This window comes from Periplaneta americana, chromosome 14, assembly GCF_040183065.1.
Source record: "Periplaneta americana isolate PAMFEO1 chromosome 14, P.americana_PAMFEO1_priV1, whole genome shotgun sequence".
Lineage (NCBI taxonomy): Eukaryota > Metazoa > Arthropoda > Insecta > Blattodea > Blattidae > Periplaneta > Periplaneta americana.
In genome coordinates, this window is record NC_091130.1 from 128,731,218 (window position 1) to 128,750,317 (window position 19,100).

General features: G+C 33.5%; 1 protein-coding gene across 3 annotated transcripts in view; it reads left to right on the forward strand.

Annotated features, from left to right (window-relative positions):
* The window catches only part of LOC138713728 (longitudinals lacking protein, isoforms H/M/V-like), a 614,547-nt gene extending 595,771 nt beyond the window's left edge, over window positions 1-18,776 (forward strand). Inside the window, exon 5 of one of the 3 annotated variants that reach the window (XM_069846081.1) lies at window positions 18,454-18,776. In XM_069846081.1, the coding sequence (XP_069702182.1) occupies window positions 18,454-18,761 (308 nt within the window). In that variant the 3' untranslated portion in view covers window positions 18,762-18,776. Of the gene's footprint in view, window positions 1-712; window positions 1,045-6,613; window positions 6,934-18,453 lie in introns of those variants that run through there. The other 2 variants (XM_069846082.1, XM_069846078.1) reach the window with 2 other exon arrangements.
* Window positions 18,777-19,100: the final 324 nt, after the last annotated feature.

Sequence of the window (19,100 nt, forward strand, 5' to 3'; positions counted from 1 at the left end):
CACTTTGAAATGAACACCCAGTATAACCCTTTCTATCTTGTTACATTCTATGTACTTAAAGATCAACATCTTTTGAAGCCTAACAATGAAAGCACATAGTGGTATTATTCAGTTGTTATATTGGAATTGTTGATTGTCCTCTGTGACCTAATATTACCATGCTTAACACTGGAACCAAGCTTTATGGATTGAGAGGTGGCCTAGGACATTGGATTTCTTTAAATTCTTAGCATTGCTTCCTTCAGAAGAGAAGTAAAGATGTATGGTAAATATATATGGTACGTAACTACATAAAAATACTCTGTCTCCGAATGAAAAGACTCCAGAAAAGAATTTACAGGCCATTTCTCGCTGATGCCTTGAGGTAAACTATAGGTCTGTGTGGATGATGTAAGTGCATGTGGGGTTTTTCCTCTCTCTGCCTTTAATCCATCAATCCATTCAATCATCCATCAAAGATATCAGTAAACTAATACACCTTATGTTGCGTTAAAAAAAAAGAAATGTGAAATTATTCTTCTCTTTCTTAGTGTTTACTTAATATGTCAATTTGTACTTAAAATTGTATAGTAATTGAAAAATTCTTATAATTTATAAATTTTATATAATAGACTATGATAACTGTTATATCAATATAATTTCAAGATAAAAACAATATCATTGTTAAGAGTTACTTTTTATTTTACTAACTATTTTATTCTTTATTTTACAGATTTTTCTACATTCCAGCTTCCTTTATATTCTGGCCCTGTGAAGGAAATGCATAACACTCGTATAGAAACTGGTTGGAATACAAACTTCACCAATCATCTGCTTGCTTCTACTGGAGTAGAATCACATGGAATGTCTCACTCTTGCACCAACTGCGGCAAAGCTTATCTGTGGAAAACTAACCTAATTAGACACATGAAATTAGAATGTGGAAAGATTCCTTGCCAGAAATGCCCATATTGTACATATGTCAGTAGTCATAAATCAAATGTAAAGAAACATATCCGCAGGTTGCATAAGGATATGCCTAACATTTAACATTTTAGAGATGAAAACAGTAGAATGATTTCAAGTAATAATAAAAGCCAATGAAGCAAACTTGAAGATCAGTATAATAGAACTGTATTGTACTTTGTAGCTGTCTTGCCTATTTTAGCACGTCTTCTAAAAGAGTACATTTCTGTGATGTAGAGAACTAAAATATTATGGGCTGTTTCACTAGTAATTCAAATTTATATATCTGCATAGATAAATAGAGCACGTATTAAGTTCAATATTTAATATTTCAGAGATGTATTCTTTACCTAACTTAACATTGATTTAATGCAAAAAAACCTTTATCAATAGTTAAATAATTACAAAGATGATTACGTGATGAAGTTACAGTTTCTTGGAGTTCTAGCATTATACTGCCAACCACTGCAAATGTCATAATAATTGCCTCAGAATCGATAATAATTTACATAGGGTAAACTAGGGTCTGTTGGACAGTCGGGCATGTTGGACACTCTGTACTTTAATGTGTTACCTCGCCACTTGTGGGTACCACATTCTGCTAGAAGTCAATGATGGAAGTAGCCACGAGTGGGGTTACTTCCGTCATTGACTTCTAGCAGAATGTGGTGCCCACAAGTGGCGAGGTAACACGTTAAAGTTCAGAGTGTCCAACATGCCCGACTGTCCAACAGACCCTAGTTTACCCTATGATACGAAACCATACTTACTGATGACTTGTTATAGCCTATAATTGTGAAGAGAGTAGAGTGTGAAATCCTTGAGTTGGCAAAATAAATTTATTTTATTTATTTATTTTTGCTTGAAGACTTTCTTTCATTATAATTATTACATAGATAATTGATTAAATGGCGATCTTACTCGTGTTAATTATGTAAGCATGTGCGGCTTACAGCTGTTTCGGTGCTATTCGACACCATCCTCAGAGCCTACTAGATCTCGGTGCTATCTCAACTTCGCTGCCTGTTGTGTGGGTACATTCGTGTGATGAAGAGTTGCGTCAAGTAGTGTGTGTGTTCTGAAATTGATCTGTGTGTAAGCTGCTATAAGCCGCACATGTTTACATAATTAACATGAGTAAGATCGTCAATTAATCAATTATTTATATTCAAGTGTTAAAAGTAGTGTACGAAAGATTCAACATATATTACATAGATCTTTGAATATAGATTCATTCAGTCATTCTTTCATAGTCTTTTCTATTTTCTGCCTTCCTCCTTATCTCCTCATATGATCCAAATATCTTAATGTCATCTATCATCTGGCATCTTCTTCTGCCTCGAACTCTTCTCCCATTCGCCATTCCTTCCAGTGTGTCCTTCAGTAGCCAGTTTCTTCTCAGCCAGTGATCCAGCCAATTCCTTTTTCTCTTCCTGACTAGTTTCATTATCATTCTTTCGTCACCCACTCTTTCCAACACAGCTTCATTTCTTATTCTGTCTGTCCACTTAACACGTTCCATTCATCTCCATTTAGATATTCTGGGTTAAATTGTCATAAAATGAGACAAAGAATACATATCTGGATTATTAAATATTGAACCCAATTCACTTGGTAGCCTATGCATATTTTTAGGTTATTTAGGCCAATATTCAAACTATAAAAATCATATTAATATATAATAGTGGGTTGAATCATAATTACAAATAATGGTGGAAAATACATTTTGTTAGAAAATATTTTCAATATAGTCATTATAGTTCCTTGATTTTTATTTATTTATTTATTTATTAAGAAATGCCATAAAGTATTTTTTTCCCCTAACAACGATAATACATAAACCTATCTATTGCTTATAAAAAAATCCGCAATTTGCAAGACACTTAGTCTGGAAATTTAAGGGTAGGAATAATAACTGAATGTAGATATTAGTGTTAAATATACCAAGCATTAATGATTTACTGAAAAAAAATGTTTATGGTACTGTACATTGCATGTCTGGTGAGCAGAGGTCAAAAAAGAAAAAAATAACTATTACCTGTGATACTGATACCAGTACTTCTATCAAGTGACATTGTACAAAAATGTATTACTGGTATTCCTTTTTCTGACTGTATCTTCTAATGTTATTTACCACAAACCATATTAATATTGAATTTTAAAAAATGTTTCTAACGTAATATTTGGTTTTTAATTGAAACTCTGTACTGAATAACAGAAATAAACTATAGTATTAAACAGTTCAATACTTTAATTCAAAACTTGGAATTTTTAAATACCTTACTGATTTCTTCTTATTTCTTCTTTATGAAAATAGATTTCAATCATAATAGGCACGTGTTTTGCTATAATATTGTACGAAATATACAGTTATTGCCATGAAAAATGGATTTCCTTGCTATAAGTTTTATACATCCATCTGTTGCCCTTGGTGGTCTTGCTAGCAGATACCATGTTAGCCATTGGATTGAGATTCATGGGTTGCCAAGAGCAATGGATTTTGAAGGACCATAAAATATGGTTTTCTCCAAAAGGGAAGTAAAGTTGGGAGGCCTCTGTTGTAGGACCCTGTCCCTTATAAAGGGTTTCAGGCAAAAATTTGTCAATCATGTCTCTACCTGTTGAATTCGGATACTGAATAGAATAACCTCTTCAGTTCAAAGCGTCATTAAATAAAATGCTACTATATCACTACACCTCTCCTATTAGTAAAACTTTATCTTAACTTTTAAACCAGCTACCAACTTTGTCAAACTGATCTTGATGTCATTCATTGTTGATGTTACTAGTAGTTGATCGAAGATTTCATCATAGTTATGGTGATTAATAGAGTCGTCGCATTCAAAATTACATTTCTTTGAATAGACTACAGTGGACTTTATGTTGTCAGCAAACAGCTGGATACATTAAGAAGATTGATTACATTGCTTATTTTAGCTGTATATAACTCTACTAAAGTCTCTTTTTTAGGAAAGTGATTCTGATTATGTACTAGTTTTAGTTTTTATTTTTTGCTTAATTTAATTAATAGGTGATTTAGTTTCTGCAAAATTATACGATTATTTCACAATTATACTTTGACAGAATGAGTAGGCCTATGGTGTGAGTGTGTGTACGTGTGTGTGTTTTTTCTCTAAAGTAAAGCAACTGTTGGTCAACTTTGTCCAGTCCGGGACACAGTTGCACAACAGAATCGACATTGATCCTTCAGAACTTGAATAAACCAAACAATGCAGCTCCCATTCCTACATTGTCACCTTCGAGAGAGTCTACATAGTTTTATTTGTGTGAGACTAGCTCCATTAAATTATTACCAAACTCACTTCCTCTCCTTCCTCAGAGACTTAATGACTTGAAGATGAAACATTTGTAATTCCGTAAGGATAAGGATCTTTTTTTTTATCTTTACAAAAATTTGTAAATTAAATCCTCCAAAGATATGCTTTAGTCAAAATATTATATTAATGTTATATTTCATTCAGATGTTTTCTATAAAATTTATGTTTAGAATTTTCGACAGTGTTACCAATATGTAAGCGATATATCGGCATTTATCACGAATTAATATTTTTATATACTCTACCCCATTATCTCTTGACTTATTTGCTTCATGAGAGATACTGATTCCTTATTGGTGTCATTTATGAGGTTCCAATCAGTCTTCGAACTGTTGACTGAATACACATTAGATTATACTTTATTTGTATATGTTTGACATGGACTTTGAATCTTATTAAAAACGAAAGATGGTGGAAAGTTTTGAAAATAATAATTATATAAATTTCTATGTTCAGTGTGAATGATTTTGTGCGATGGCCAAATGATGAATAGTAACATTCCGATGGAACTTTTGCTTGTGACTTTGTCAGAGGTTGTAAGTAGCTTTCATATTGGAATTTGTTAAATAATGGTCCATTTTAATTCTTGGAAACATTGCTTTTGTGACTGGATAAAATTGACTGTAGTTTTCATGCTGTGTCCATCCACCCCTTCCCTTCGTCGAAGTAAAATAAACAAGATTGTGGTTCTTTTAAGGTGATATATATATATATATATATATATATATATATATATATATATATATATATACACAGGGTGTTTCAGAAATACTTTGACAAACCTTGGGGTTATGTTCCTCACACTAAAACAAGAAAAAAATTTCATATAAACATATGTCCGAAAATCCTTAGTTTTTTAGTTTTTAGGTATTAATGGAAGAACATAATGAAACATCTGTTAGATATTGTCAGCTTGGTAACAAGTGTTGCAACGTCAATCAATTCAGAAACTCATAACAAATGTTCAAAATGTTCTCCTCTTTCTTCCACACACGCATGCACTCGTCGGATCATTGACTCCTTGGCAACACATAGCCATCTAGGATTCAATGAATGCATGAAGACTTGTATCGATAACATCATGCGATTATCTAACAAAATGAATATTATTATCGGTTACAGACTTAAGTGAAGTTGTTGGATTGTACCTCGAAATGCGTTGAATGTAAACATTCATTGTTATTAGTTTCTGAATTGGTTAAAGTTGTAACACTTGCTACCAAGCTGTCAATATCTAACAGATGTTACATTATGTTCTTTCATTAATAACTAAAAAACTAAGTATTTTCGGACGTATGTTTATATGAACTTTTTTTTCTTGTTTTTGTGTGAGGAACAAGTCCCCAAGGTTTGTCAAAGTATTTCTGAAACACCCTGTATATATATATAAAATGGTGTACATTTATTACATAAACTTGCATTTTAATAGCCTATTCCTCATTAGCATTGAAATTAACATAAGTCAAAAGATTAAATATAAAATTGGAACAATAAACAATAAATTTTCAATACCAGTATAATTATTTTTGGTGCTTTGAATTCTACTGTATATAGGCCCATATATAAAATTGGCCACACAGTAAAATAATTACGTAATACGTGGAAAACATAAGGCTTTCCCAGTCTTCTCAATCTTTATTTATTTATTTATTTATTTATTTATTTATTTTTTTTGCTGCCATACTACGACTGTAATCACAGTAATTTACATTAGAGAATTGTAACTCATTTGGTATTAATATTTTGTATTACATGTTATTAATCTCATTTCTTATTTCCTTGTCGTCTTGTCAGAAGCATAGTGCTGACCAAAACCATGAAATTTTTCATCTCAAAGTTTGTTACAAAAAATATAGCCTATATGCTGTAAGATATTTGAAAGTATTATGTCACTACTAATGTTATTAAAAATTCTTGTCATAGCACCAAAGGAAATAAAATTTAATAAGAAGCAGTTGAATTTACGAAAACTGAATAAGATAAAACTTTTATTATTGATTGCACTGGTACTTGAGTGTAATAATAATATACTTAAAAATTTTCTTCGTTTTCTATATTTTTCATGGCTCATTCCATAACTTGGTTAGCACTTTTTGTTCAGCTGTTTGTCTGCTATAAGAGATGCACTGCTTTCGTTGCTTATTCGATACAGAACTTCTACAGTTAAGTAAAACTGATGATAATAATTGTTGTGGTCGATTTATGTAGTTTTAAAGCCAAGTTAATATTAAATTTATAAAATTGATGTGTACAATACTCTGAACTATTCAATGTAATATTGAACTTAGTTTTACTTCACTGATTGTGAGTTTGGTTCTTTATTTTTACAGATCATTTGACATATGAAGTTCCATATTCTTTGTCTGGTTCAAACAAGAGATTCAGTCAGACAAAATTATACCAGACTGTGCAGCAGCAGCTTCCAATGATAACACCCGAAGAATCTATTGGGTTGGGCTATTTCTGTCCCAACTGTGGAAAAGGCTATTGTTGGAAAAGGAATCTAAAAAGACACTTGAGTTTGGAATGTGGCAAACAACCTACCCAAAAATGTCCATATTGCCCATATGTTAGTAAACATAAATGTGATGTGAAAAGACATATGAATCAAAGACACAGGAATATAATTTTATAGTTGTAATTAATTTTCGTTATTTACAATGATTGACAACTTGTTTTCATTGTACTTTTATTACTCTTTTATTCTGGTGCTCTTAAAACAAGTGCATCTATTTGAAGGAAATAATAATTGCAAAATGAAATTAATGCAATACCAATATAGTGTTAATATTATTTTTTTTCTCATTAAATAAATATCTGAGAAATGTAATAAAAGTTTTATCGTTTTGCTCCTGATGCATTTGTACATTTTTCATTGACAGATGAAATGATTTATTGTAAAATTTAAGGTTTGTAATGAATCTAACAGATGATTCTTATATCAAATTGTGTCATTCAAGTTATAATTAATAATTTCATAAACATAATTTTATTATTGTATATCATTTTATTGCTGTATTGTTTTGCTTGAATGTACTATGACAGTAAACACAGAATAATTTAAATGAAAGTTTGACAAATAAATCACACCTGTAAATTTTATTTCCCTAGTTTACATGTTTCATTACTCTCAGCTGATTTAAATAGCTACTGTGAAATAAAAACTGTATGAAAGGAGAACTCGTGAAGTTTGTATATTCCACTACATTGTAAGGTTTTCCTATTAAGTAGAACTGCATTCGTCAGCTTTTCAAAATGACGGAGAAAGTGTTTTGTATTTTACTGTTTAGTGAGACAAAATCTGTTGTCAAAATGCAGTAAAAGTTTCGAAGTATGAAAAGTCTCCTCCAAGAAAGCCATAAAACTTGTGCTTGGCATGAGCGTTCTGATATATATTACTGTATGTATGTAAACAAAGCGGTACCAGATGATTATTAGCAAGTTTGTCTTAAGTGAGGGGGAGACCTTCCATCTCTCACAACTAATGACCATCACAATTCACAGTTCAAGAGTCTAGAGAAGAGAAAATCCCCACGAGTCTATTGATGCTGAAAGGGAAGTGCTACAGTTAATGTTTTTTGTGGAAATTTCTCAGAAATTGTTGTAGAGGCCACTCTTGTTCATTGTATCCACTGTGATAGGGATCATTTATGAGGATTAATGCCAAAACTGAAGTAAAACATCAGCAAGACAGACCGATTTATTTAATAATATGAAATCTTACATTGCAAAAGCCAGCTATAATGGCTGGGGGGATCATCATGCTAACCACACGATACCTCCATTCTGGTTGGATGATCGTCTACCTCTGTTTCGGCATGTGAATGTGAGATCAGCAGCTGGCTGGTCAGTGTGGGCCGTTCAAGGGCTGTGATGCAACAGATTATTATTATTTATTTTTATTTTATATGAAATCTTACAAAAGTCTTCCTCAGCATTTAATTTGACTTTGAAGATCATCTGATATGACAGGACTGGATTTGTTTTTGTGGGGATTCACTGACGTAGCTCAGGTGGTTGGCATGTTTTCCTGTTGATTCAGAGATGCACTCAGGCATGATTTCGATTTCTACTTGAACTGATTACCTGGTTGGGATTTTTCAGACTTTTCACCCCAACTATAATCACATGGCGAATTCTCAGTCCCATTACGCCAAATACCATCTTGCTGTCACCAGTTTCACTGATGCTAAATATTGTAGTAGTTTATACAGTGTCATTAAACAACTAACTTAAAAAATTGTGGAGATAATGAAAGACAATGTCTGCCACTTCTTCTACCTAAAATACTGGAGGAGTACAGATATGGATCAGAGATGCCTATGCCAAAATTGATCATGAAATGTTTTTCACCATAGAATGAATTTATAAAGCAGTGGTTACCAACTAGAGGAGGATCATGTAAAGAGCTGAGGGGGTCGCGAGATGATTTACAAACTAAAACAAAAAACACCTACTAACATACACCTACTGTGTGTTCAGAAACATGAACAACATTTAACATAAAAATAAAAACGTTTCAGTAGTTATACTAAAATGAAAAATAATTTTATTAATGTGACAAATGTGTGTGTGTGTTTTTTTTTTTTTTTTTTTTTTCAGAAAAAAGCTATCCGGACTCTGTATTCGATACATACATAGCTTTATCACACTTATCACTTTCAAGTTCAATGAGATTTCTCGTCTTTGTTTTGATGACAATCATAGACGAGAAGCTTACTTTGCATAGTATGAGGTTGCAAATGTTATAAAAAATGTAAGAGCTTCTTTTGCAAGCTCGGGGTATTCATGCATTCTTTTGAACCAAAACTGATCTACACTTCTCGAAAAAGCCTAGTTTCAACATTCAATCAGTAGTATGTACATATTTAAATTAATTTATATAACTCTCTTCATATGGAATTTCACCCAGTGGAACGCAAATGTTTAAAATTGGATTTCATAACCATCTGCGACTATCGTATTGTTTTGAGTGTCTTGCAGATACAGTAGTACTAAAAAGCTTTTCTTTAGAATTGTGCGAAGTTAATCGCATATTCGCAAAAACAAATTCAGTATTCATCACATGCTTTTCTGTCAAGTGATATCTATTAGAAATCATGTTTCTTTATAAATCCTTTGATTTTATCCCCGGCTGTTATGTTAACATCTTGGCCTTGCAAACTATCATTCAAAGTGTTTAAATGTTCGAAAACATCAGCAAAGTAGGCTACTAGAAATGGTGTTCGTATAATATTTCATGTCATTGTTGCACTATATTCTTCTATTTTGGTCGTTCTTTGGGCGGTATCCACTAATTTTGAGTAAAATCATCGTTGTTTTTATTCTACAGGGCTTTGTATAATATTTCGAATGGAGTTAAGTTATTCTACCAGTTCGGTAGAGGGAGGTTGCATACAGAAGACTCGCCCAAAAGTGAGTTGTGCCTTCAAAAAGTTTGGGAACCACTGCTCTAAAGTGACTCATTGCTTGTAGCTCGTGCTGAACTTGGAGTGATTCATTTCCTATCGCCCGCAAATGGGAGGAAGGGAGGCAGGCTGTTGGCTGGCAGACAGTCAGTTACACAACAGTCGTAGTTATACTAAATGTGTGAATATGTACAGTTTATAGCAAAGAGTATTTCTTGTGAAAAAATATTACAGACACCATTCTATACAAAAGTACTGGTATCCTTTGTTTCGACGTGAGTTCCCATGTGAAATCGTTCTCAAGGGTATATGTACGTGAACAACCACAAATATTATCAGAAAATGCAGGCTCTAAATTTCTGAAATTTTATAAGAAAATTAACTCACAAATGGACAAAAATTACAAGTACGACAACAAGACTTATTAGAACTTAAATACCTGATAAAAATATAAAAAAGGTTACTAATAATATTTTTCAAACCAGTTTTATCAAAGTATAAAAAAAAAATCTGCAGTTACATTGTTTGGTAACCATAACATTGTTATAGTCTCTCTGAAATCTTTAATATTTTTCCTGCATGTAATAAACACTTATTTCTGAAAAATAGACTATTCTCAGACATGTAGAGTTGTTTATTTTAATACTATTAATTTTTTATTTGTCCTATATAAAATATATTAAAATTTACATAATGTTTTATGACCTAATTTTTCTATTTTCAAAGAAATGGACATTATTGTAGTGTACCTTTTGCACAAACGAATGTTAAATCACCTATATTTGAAATGAAACCAAGTTCATTAGCATTCTTTACTTTTTTGTAACACTTGCCTCTCTAAAACTAGGTATATTTCCACCAATCACAAAATGTATTTGTAGCTATGTACTTGTAGGAGTTTTATTGTCAAAACAAAATTAATGGTTCACTGAACTTGTAAACATTTATATGGTTAAGTACTCTTTGTTGCTTGTGGCAGCTGACGAATAGTGAGAAGATTTCTAAATTAAATTTCAGAATTCTATCTCTAATGGTTGTGGAGTTATGAAATAATATTTGTGAAAATTTTCAAATTTTGGAAAATTTAATTTAAAGTAAAAACTGAATTCTAAAAAATATTATTAGTAACCTTTTTTTTATACTTTTATCAGATATTTAAGTTCTAATACGTCTTGTGGTACCTTGTAATTTTTGTCCAATAAATTGTGAGTTCATTTCCTTATAAAATTTTAGAAATTTAGAGCCTGCATTTTCTGATAATATTGTGGTCGTTCACATACCCATACATATACGCTTAACAGAACCATAATCTGTAGATAAGTGGAAAAGTTTGAAGAAACAGGCTCCATTCTGAATAAAAGAAAAAAGTCCAAACTACACTTCTTATACAATATCTAGACTAAGTTACAACAGTTTGCAATTTCTTGCACATGCTCCATAACCAGAAGCATAATTTTTATAAATAATTATGTGATGACGACATCTATGATGATGATATTTTTAAAATATAAAAGAATTACATAGAAACTTCAAAAGACAATTCAAAGACCCACAAAATGCTAAATTATTATTATTATTATTATTATTATTATTATTATTATTATTATTACTGTATTGATATTATTGTTATTATTATTATTGTTGTTATCATTATTATTATTATTATTATTATTATTTTCTGTTGTACATCTCAAATATTAACTATGTAATTTCTGAAGACATGATGTAGACGTTCGAAATAATTGAATTTTTTAATACGCATCTTGAAAATTTCATGTTGTGTGATAGTATTGAGTATTGAAGAAATTGATTTATTTGTGAAATTATTATCGTAAAGTTAAGTTTATAATAATAGGGAACACTCATAGTTGTGCATACATTTTAGAGTTTTGAGTATTTACTTACTGATTTCACTCTGTTTTTACACATGGTGATATGATATCTGTCGCATAAACTGTAGGTACAGTTCTGGTCTGGTTTGTGAAAATATTGCTTCTTACATATTCTTTCGTTGTATCCGTGGACTGCTAGGCCCTTAATGAACAATCTCTGTTTCTGGTGGGTGGGCTGAGGTTAAAATTCACTTATGCTCGTCGGGTTTGGACCTTAAAGAAACGATTTTTTTTTCCCGCGAATTATATACTGATTGAAAAATAATACGAAAATCTTAATGCATACACAATTATAGTCGTATCGCTGTTATTTCCGGTGTGACGCCTCCCCTTTGCTTACGTCTTAGGAAGTGAAGGCCCTATAAAGTCTAGGTAGGTAGTATCGTTCGCCATTTTTGTTCTTTCGTTGCCGAGCTACCAGATGAGGAATCTATTTGCTTCACCGTTAAACATTATCATGTCGTAGCTCCTATGATAATAAATCAAACACACTGTAATTGAGCAAATAATTGAGCGGCAAATACCGTCCTCATGTGATTTCTGCGAACGCCAACGAAAGAGCCAAAATGGCGGGCGATTATATTAAGTATTTATCGAGCCTTAGGAAATTCATTATATCATCAATAGCGAATGACAAGATGCACACTTTTAAATGTAGCCGACCTGCAACGTGATTGCTGCCGGAAATAAGAGCAACGGGACTATAGATGTCCACCTGGTACCCATCCAGAACAGTAGACTACCGGTATCGTAAGTTATTGTTTAGTTCAGCTTCGCAATTTCGTAACAATATTTGTCTCGTCTCTACTCTATCATAGACACAGGGCGTTGTTTATTTGTTTTACCTGGGAGACTGGGAGATTACTCTTTCTCATACTCCACCTGAAGTGATATCTCCCGCAGCTGTTCCTGACCCCTGTGGCTTCTGATTTATCTGCTAATCTTCAGGTTTTGGGTCAGGTATGGGTTGATATTATAAGCTAATCTCGGGTTTCGGGTCTAATTCAGCTTGGACCAGGCAGGATCAGGCCTAAGAATTTCAGCTTGTGCAGACCTCTACCATGTATGAAGTTTGGAAAAAAAAAACACAGCTTTTTTGTTTTTGAAAAGAAAAAGTAATCGATTTTGTACCTTTCCTCTCTCTCTCTCTCTCTCTCTCTCTCATGCTGTCTCCTCATCTTCCCCTCCCATTCTATTGATCTCCATTTCCCTCTATCTGTCTATAAATTCTGGGGTAGGATTGTAAGAAGTTACACAATCTCTTTCTTTACAGTGTCTTGGTGGTCTCGTAGTTACAGTGCTGGGACATTGAATCTGATGTTTACAGGTTGAAGTTGGTTATTTAACAATGCTGTATCATACGATGAAAGAGTAATGGAACGGAGAAAAATTCTCTCTGGCACCGGGATTTGAACCAGGGTTTTCAGCTCTACGTGCTGATGCTTTATCCACTAAGCCACACCGGATACCCATCCCAGTGTCGGACATAATCGTCTCAGTTTAAGTTCCAACTCTTGGGTTCCCTCTAGTGGCCGCCCTCTGCACTACGTCATAGATGTCTATGAACATAGGACTGAAGTCCACACATGTGCTGAGGTGCACTCGTTATGAGTGACTAGTTGGCTGGGATCCGACGGAATAAGCGCCGTCTTAAATTATGAAGTGATTTACGCATATCATATATATTATTTTTAATGTACCGAAGTACATATGATATTTCCATGCAGATATTCTGCGTCATCATACGATGAAAGAGTAATGGAAATGTACTTTGGTACAAAATAATAATTTAAATGCTGTATCAGTTACTAATTTTCGAATGTAGGCTCTCACGGCCGTCATCAAAGGGGTGAGAGTTATCTGGGCTAATAGGCCGTGGTCTACTGGCGATGTTATGACCAGATGTTTCGTCTACAGCTGCGGTAGACATCATCAGCATGCATGCTGAGGAGATCACTATGCCTTAGAGTGCTTCACCACTGATGATGTCTACCGCTACTGTAGACAAAACATCTGGTCGTAACAGCACCAATAGATCACAGCCTATTAGTCCAGATAACTCTTATCCCAACGACTAATTTATCTGCATCGATGGAATTGGTGATAATGAGATTATATTTGGCAAGATGAGTCAGAGGATTTGCCATGGAATTACCTGACATCTGCCTTACAATTGAGGAAAGCCTCGTTAGAAACCCATCCAGGTAATCGGTTCAAGCAAAATTCGAACCTATGCCTGAGCACAACCTTGGATCAGTAGGCAAATACGTTTTGCTACCTGAGTTACGCCAGTGGCAGTGGTGGATTTTAAAGAGAAATAAAATCCTTAGTGTGGCTACATCCAGGAGGGAAGTGCTGCTTGTGACCAAGCTCCGTGGCTGGAAGGAATGTGACTACTCAGTGAGGGGAAAAGAGAAAAGCTTACTACTGTACTAGGCAACCTAAATATATTGATCAAGCATTGTACAATAATCAATTTTACTATTTTGTATATACTAAAGAGAGTGGATGGACAAGTTGATCATCACTTTCACTGGAATTGAAACTGACTTTGTATTACTATCACTCAGGAGTGTATTTCAGGCCTGGCGGGCCCTGACAGCACCAGGGCACTTTTATGATTTCCATATATAGCACTGGACAATTATTATCAAAATTATTAGGTACTACAGGACCATCTTTAAATTATATATTACTTACTTACTTACAAATGGCTTTTAAGGAACCCGGAGGTTCATTTCTGCCCTCACATAAACCCGCCATTGGTCCCTATCCTGTGCAAGATTAATCCAGTCTCTATCATCATATCCCACCTCCCTCAAATCCATTTTAATATTATCCTCCCATCTACGTCTCTGCCTCCCCAAAGGTATATTTCCCTCCGGTCTCCCAACTAACACTCTATATGCATTTCTGGATTCTCCCATATGTGCTACATGCCCTGCCCATCTCAAACGTCTGGATTTAATGTTCCTAATTATGTCAGGTGAAGAATACAATGCGTGCAGTTCTGTGTTGTGTAACTTTCTCCATTCTCCTGTAACTTCATCCCTCTTAGCCCCAAATATTTTCCTAAGCACCTTACTCTTGAACACCTTTAACCTCTGCTCCTCTCTCAAAGTGAGAGTCCAAGTTTCACAACTATACAGAACAACCTGTAATGTAACTTACTATTTTATAAATTTTAACTTTCAGCTTTTTCGAGAGCAGACTGAATGATTAAAGCTTCTCAACCGAATAATAACAGGCATTTCCCATATTTATTCTGTGTTTAATTTCCTCCCGAGTATCATTTATATTTGTTACTGTTGCTCCCAGGTAATTGAATTTTTCCACATCTTTATAAGATAAATTTCTAATTTTTATATTTCCATTTCGTACAATATTCTCATCACGAGACATAATCATATACTTTGTCTTTTCGGGATTTACTTCCAAGCCTATCTCTTTACTTGCTTCAAGTAAAATTACCGTGTTTTTCCTAATCGTTTGTGGATTTTCTCCTAATATATTCACGTCATCCGCATAGACAAGCAGCAGATGTAACCCATATATATTATTATTAAGACTATTAATTTGTATTCAAATTACATTATTACCAGTATCGTCAAATTTTGCATTTATAAAGTCGTATTATATTCATATTCAAACAATTTCATAGTGAGTTCTAGTTCGCAGATCTAACAACCTCTATATCTAGATGCGAACGCATGTATTTTCGTCTGACAGTCCATAAAATTTCTACGAACTTGATGATGATGATGAAAACGATGGCAATGATGATGAAGACAACTACTACTGGTACTACCGAAAAAAATCACAGAATCAGGGCACTTTTTTGCTCAGAAATGCACCACTGCTATCACTACCACAATATCATTAGATTATTCATTACATCTATTAGTCCCTCTTGAGGAGAGTGGCACGGACTTGGGACTGCCTTTGCACATAGGCTGCTTACGCGGGCCCATTGTACTATTAGGAATGGTGTGCATGCCTTAAGGACCTCTGCACTACAGATCCCCCCTGCAGGCCACCTCCGACTCCCTACAGCCTACAAAAACCTTTTACCTTTCTGCATAGGCATCACTGCAGTCCCTCAACTCCAGTCCCAGGAACTGCCATGAGCCCAGAGGAGAGTCCATGGTATATAGCACTACCACCAGCAACTAATTACCACATTCCACGGGGTCCAAGTACAGTGGCTACCAGCAGCTGACTCTACATCAAAGCAAGCCCGAAATATGGGAAAGAAATGGAGATGTTGATGAAAGAGGGGAATGTAATTGTGATGGCGAAATGAGTCCGAGATCCAATGTCGAAAGTTACCGAGCAGTTCTGCTTCAATTGGTTCAGGGAAAAAAATCAGAAAAAAATCTCAACCAGGTAACTTGTCTCAACTAGGATTTGAACCCAGACCCGCGCGTTTCATGGCCAGGCATGCTAACCCACAGCTGTGAACAACGAGCCATATGATGTTACAGTGAACTGAGACACATGGTCACTAGACAGTCATATCGATTGTCCAGTTCAAAAGTGGAACAACTCAAAATTTTTTAGTTATTTATACTACTGAAAGCCCCTTTCGGAGCTCTTTCCGATTCAATATTGAGATAAGTCATATTTACAACTATAAAGAAAAAAGAAATAAACTGCTTTAGAAATAATTATAACTATGGAATTTATTAATTCATTAATAGTATATTTCGAAATGTATTAATAATGAACTGGAAGATTGTGATGAACTCGTCCTGAATACTGACTCATTTCTAATTGTCGTGGTTATGAACCAGAACTCTGTTCTTTCTAAGTAATTTATTTCAAACATTCAACTGAAGATATATGAAAACTTGTTTTTTTTTTTTAGTTGTCACACTTTTGAACTAGACGATTGATATATACTTTGTATGTTGTGTGTGGGTGTTGCATAACAGCTCCAGTATCTGACTGTGACCATCCAAATGAAACATTCACTTGAGTAATCACTCAAACGATATGACATGAAAAGAGAGAGTGCTGGTTTTCCATACAGTATATATTTCGAAATTTGTATTTGATTAAACAGTCAGGCGATGTATGTAGACAGAGTGAGTAATCAATATATTGCATTTATTGAACAATTCATTTATTTGAATAAATTAATGCTACATTCGATTATAGAAGTAGTGCTGTAAAATGGGATGAATAGGAACACATTTTTACTATTTTTTATTTCTTTTTGTTAAAGAGTAAATATAATAATGAGTGTTTATTTGTTCACTCTTTATGAATAAAAACATAAACACTCTTATTACAATATTTACCGTGTTTTTTCTGACAGACTACACCAGAACAGATACTTTTTTGTTGTACCAGTAGCTATTTTTCATCATGGAACTGAGAAATGTGTTAATAATTATTTGTTATAATTATGTTTTTAACATAATTATACTTTTAACGTACTGGTAATTATTCTTGGAGCTCCACTTAGGCCTTGAAAGTCTTTAAGTTGGACGAAAAGAAGGTTAAAAACGACAAAATTTCCGTGCACTGAACAATAATCATCTCCCTGTCCGCTATAATATATTCTACATAGAGTTCCAGCACCTTTTTCTCCAGAAGAAAAGCACTGGAAATAATGGATGGAAATAATCATACGATTATTCCCAACACTATCATTACCGGTAATTTTTAGGAATAGCAGTGAAGAGTGGAAGAAATGTCACGGGATACAACAGTACTTTCTTGTCCCCTCACTTTCTCCTCTTCATTTGGGAACCACACAAGGATTGATAATGGGCAATGAAATTGTAGGCCCATGTCTTAAATATAAAATGTATAAAATCCTGTCCCTGATAGAAGTCTCCAGGCTGGCCATTTCTCGACCCCATTTGAATTTCGACACTTAAGTTCTGCAGTTGAAAGTATTTTACTGCTACTGCTACTACTACTACTACTACTACTACTACTACTACTACCACCATACTCTAATACTACTACTACTACCAGTGTTTCAAATTGAAGTGTACAGAAAGTTATCAAACAGTAATCCCACAGTCTGTAGATTTCTTATTATCAATAGAGAAAGTTTTATTTTTGTTGCTAGAGATGCTGGAAAAGTTTCTAAATCTCTATTTAAGGAATAGAAAAATTAAAAGAAGTTGTCGCCGAAAAACAGTTAAAAATAGCCAGATTTAGTGACAAAGTAGCTCTATGTAGAATATATTACAGTGGGCAGGAACTTTCGAGTACACTGGAATTTTATTGTTTTTAATCTCTTTTCCGTCCAACTTTAATACTCTCAAAGTCTAAGCAGAATTCAAAGAAAAATTATGTTAAAAACATAAAGCATAATTATTATTATTATTACATTTGTCAGTTTCATGATGAAAAATACAAGAAAAAGATGCCAGAACATTGTTTTGGCACATTCCATCTGAAAAAGCACTGCCAATACTACTACTACTACTTTCTCTACAACTCCTATCCTGTCCTATTCTATGATTATGTCATCCCGTCTTCTCATCAGCAGTGAATTATGTGTTTTAGAATGTATATATGTATTTTTATAGTGTATGATTGATACTACTATTTACTGTTCTGACATAGAACTCAATCCAGTTATTTGTGGAATGTTACTGTTTGCACTTATTTTTGTAGTAGGCCCACAGTAATTTTATACTCTTCATAATAAACTCTTCGAGTAAAAAACTATATAAAAATGCATGAATATGTGTAATACAGTTTGCCTCTATATTTTACATGTTATACTGTCATAAAATTTTCTTATAAAACCAAAGTAATATGCGATCTGTACTGTATATATTTCAGTAAATTTATTCCATGTGCACATTTGAATAAACTGTTAGTTCAATTTTATGTTGTTTACAGGATTTACCATATATGATGCAGCACCATCTCATTATGACTACAACTTGGCATCTTATCAAAATCAATGGATCAATTTACAAGCTCAACCACTTGAAGTGACGACACCTAGAGCACAGAGGTCGCCTCTCAGTTGCCCAAACTGTGGCAAGGTATACGTATGGAGAAAGAACTTAATCAGGCATTTGAAATTGGAATGTGATAAGAAACCTAAACAGAAGTGTCCTTACTGTTGGTTTGTAACAAAACATAAATCAGTTGTAAAGAAGCACATTGATAGAAAACATAAACAGATGCCTAATATACTATAAAATCTTGTTTGCGCACAGAAGGATCTTTCTTGTTCAAAATCTAAATCGAAATAACTCACTTGATGTTTTCTCGGAATTATGCACGAATAAATATACTCCTGATACATTTTTTTTAATGAACAGTATAGAGAAAAGATGTGATATCAACAATACGGTACTTAATTAAAGTGAATGATTTTCTTATAAATATGTGAATGTGATTAAACATTTTGTTATATGTGCTGTGTAAGGTAAATATAATAGATAGAACTAAATAATTTTAGTCATAAGTTCTTCATCCTTTATTGGAAAATCACAAGACACCATCTAATCATTGAATATTTGTTGCTATGATTTGTA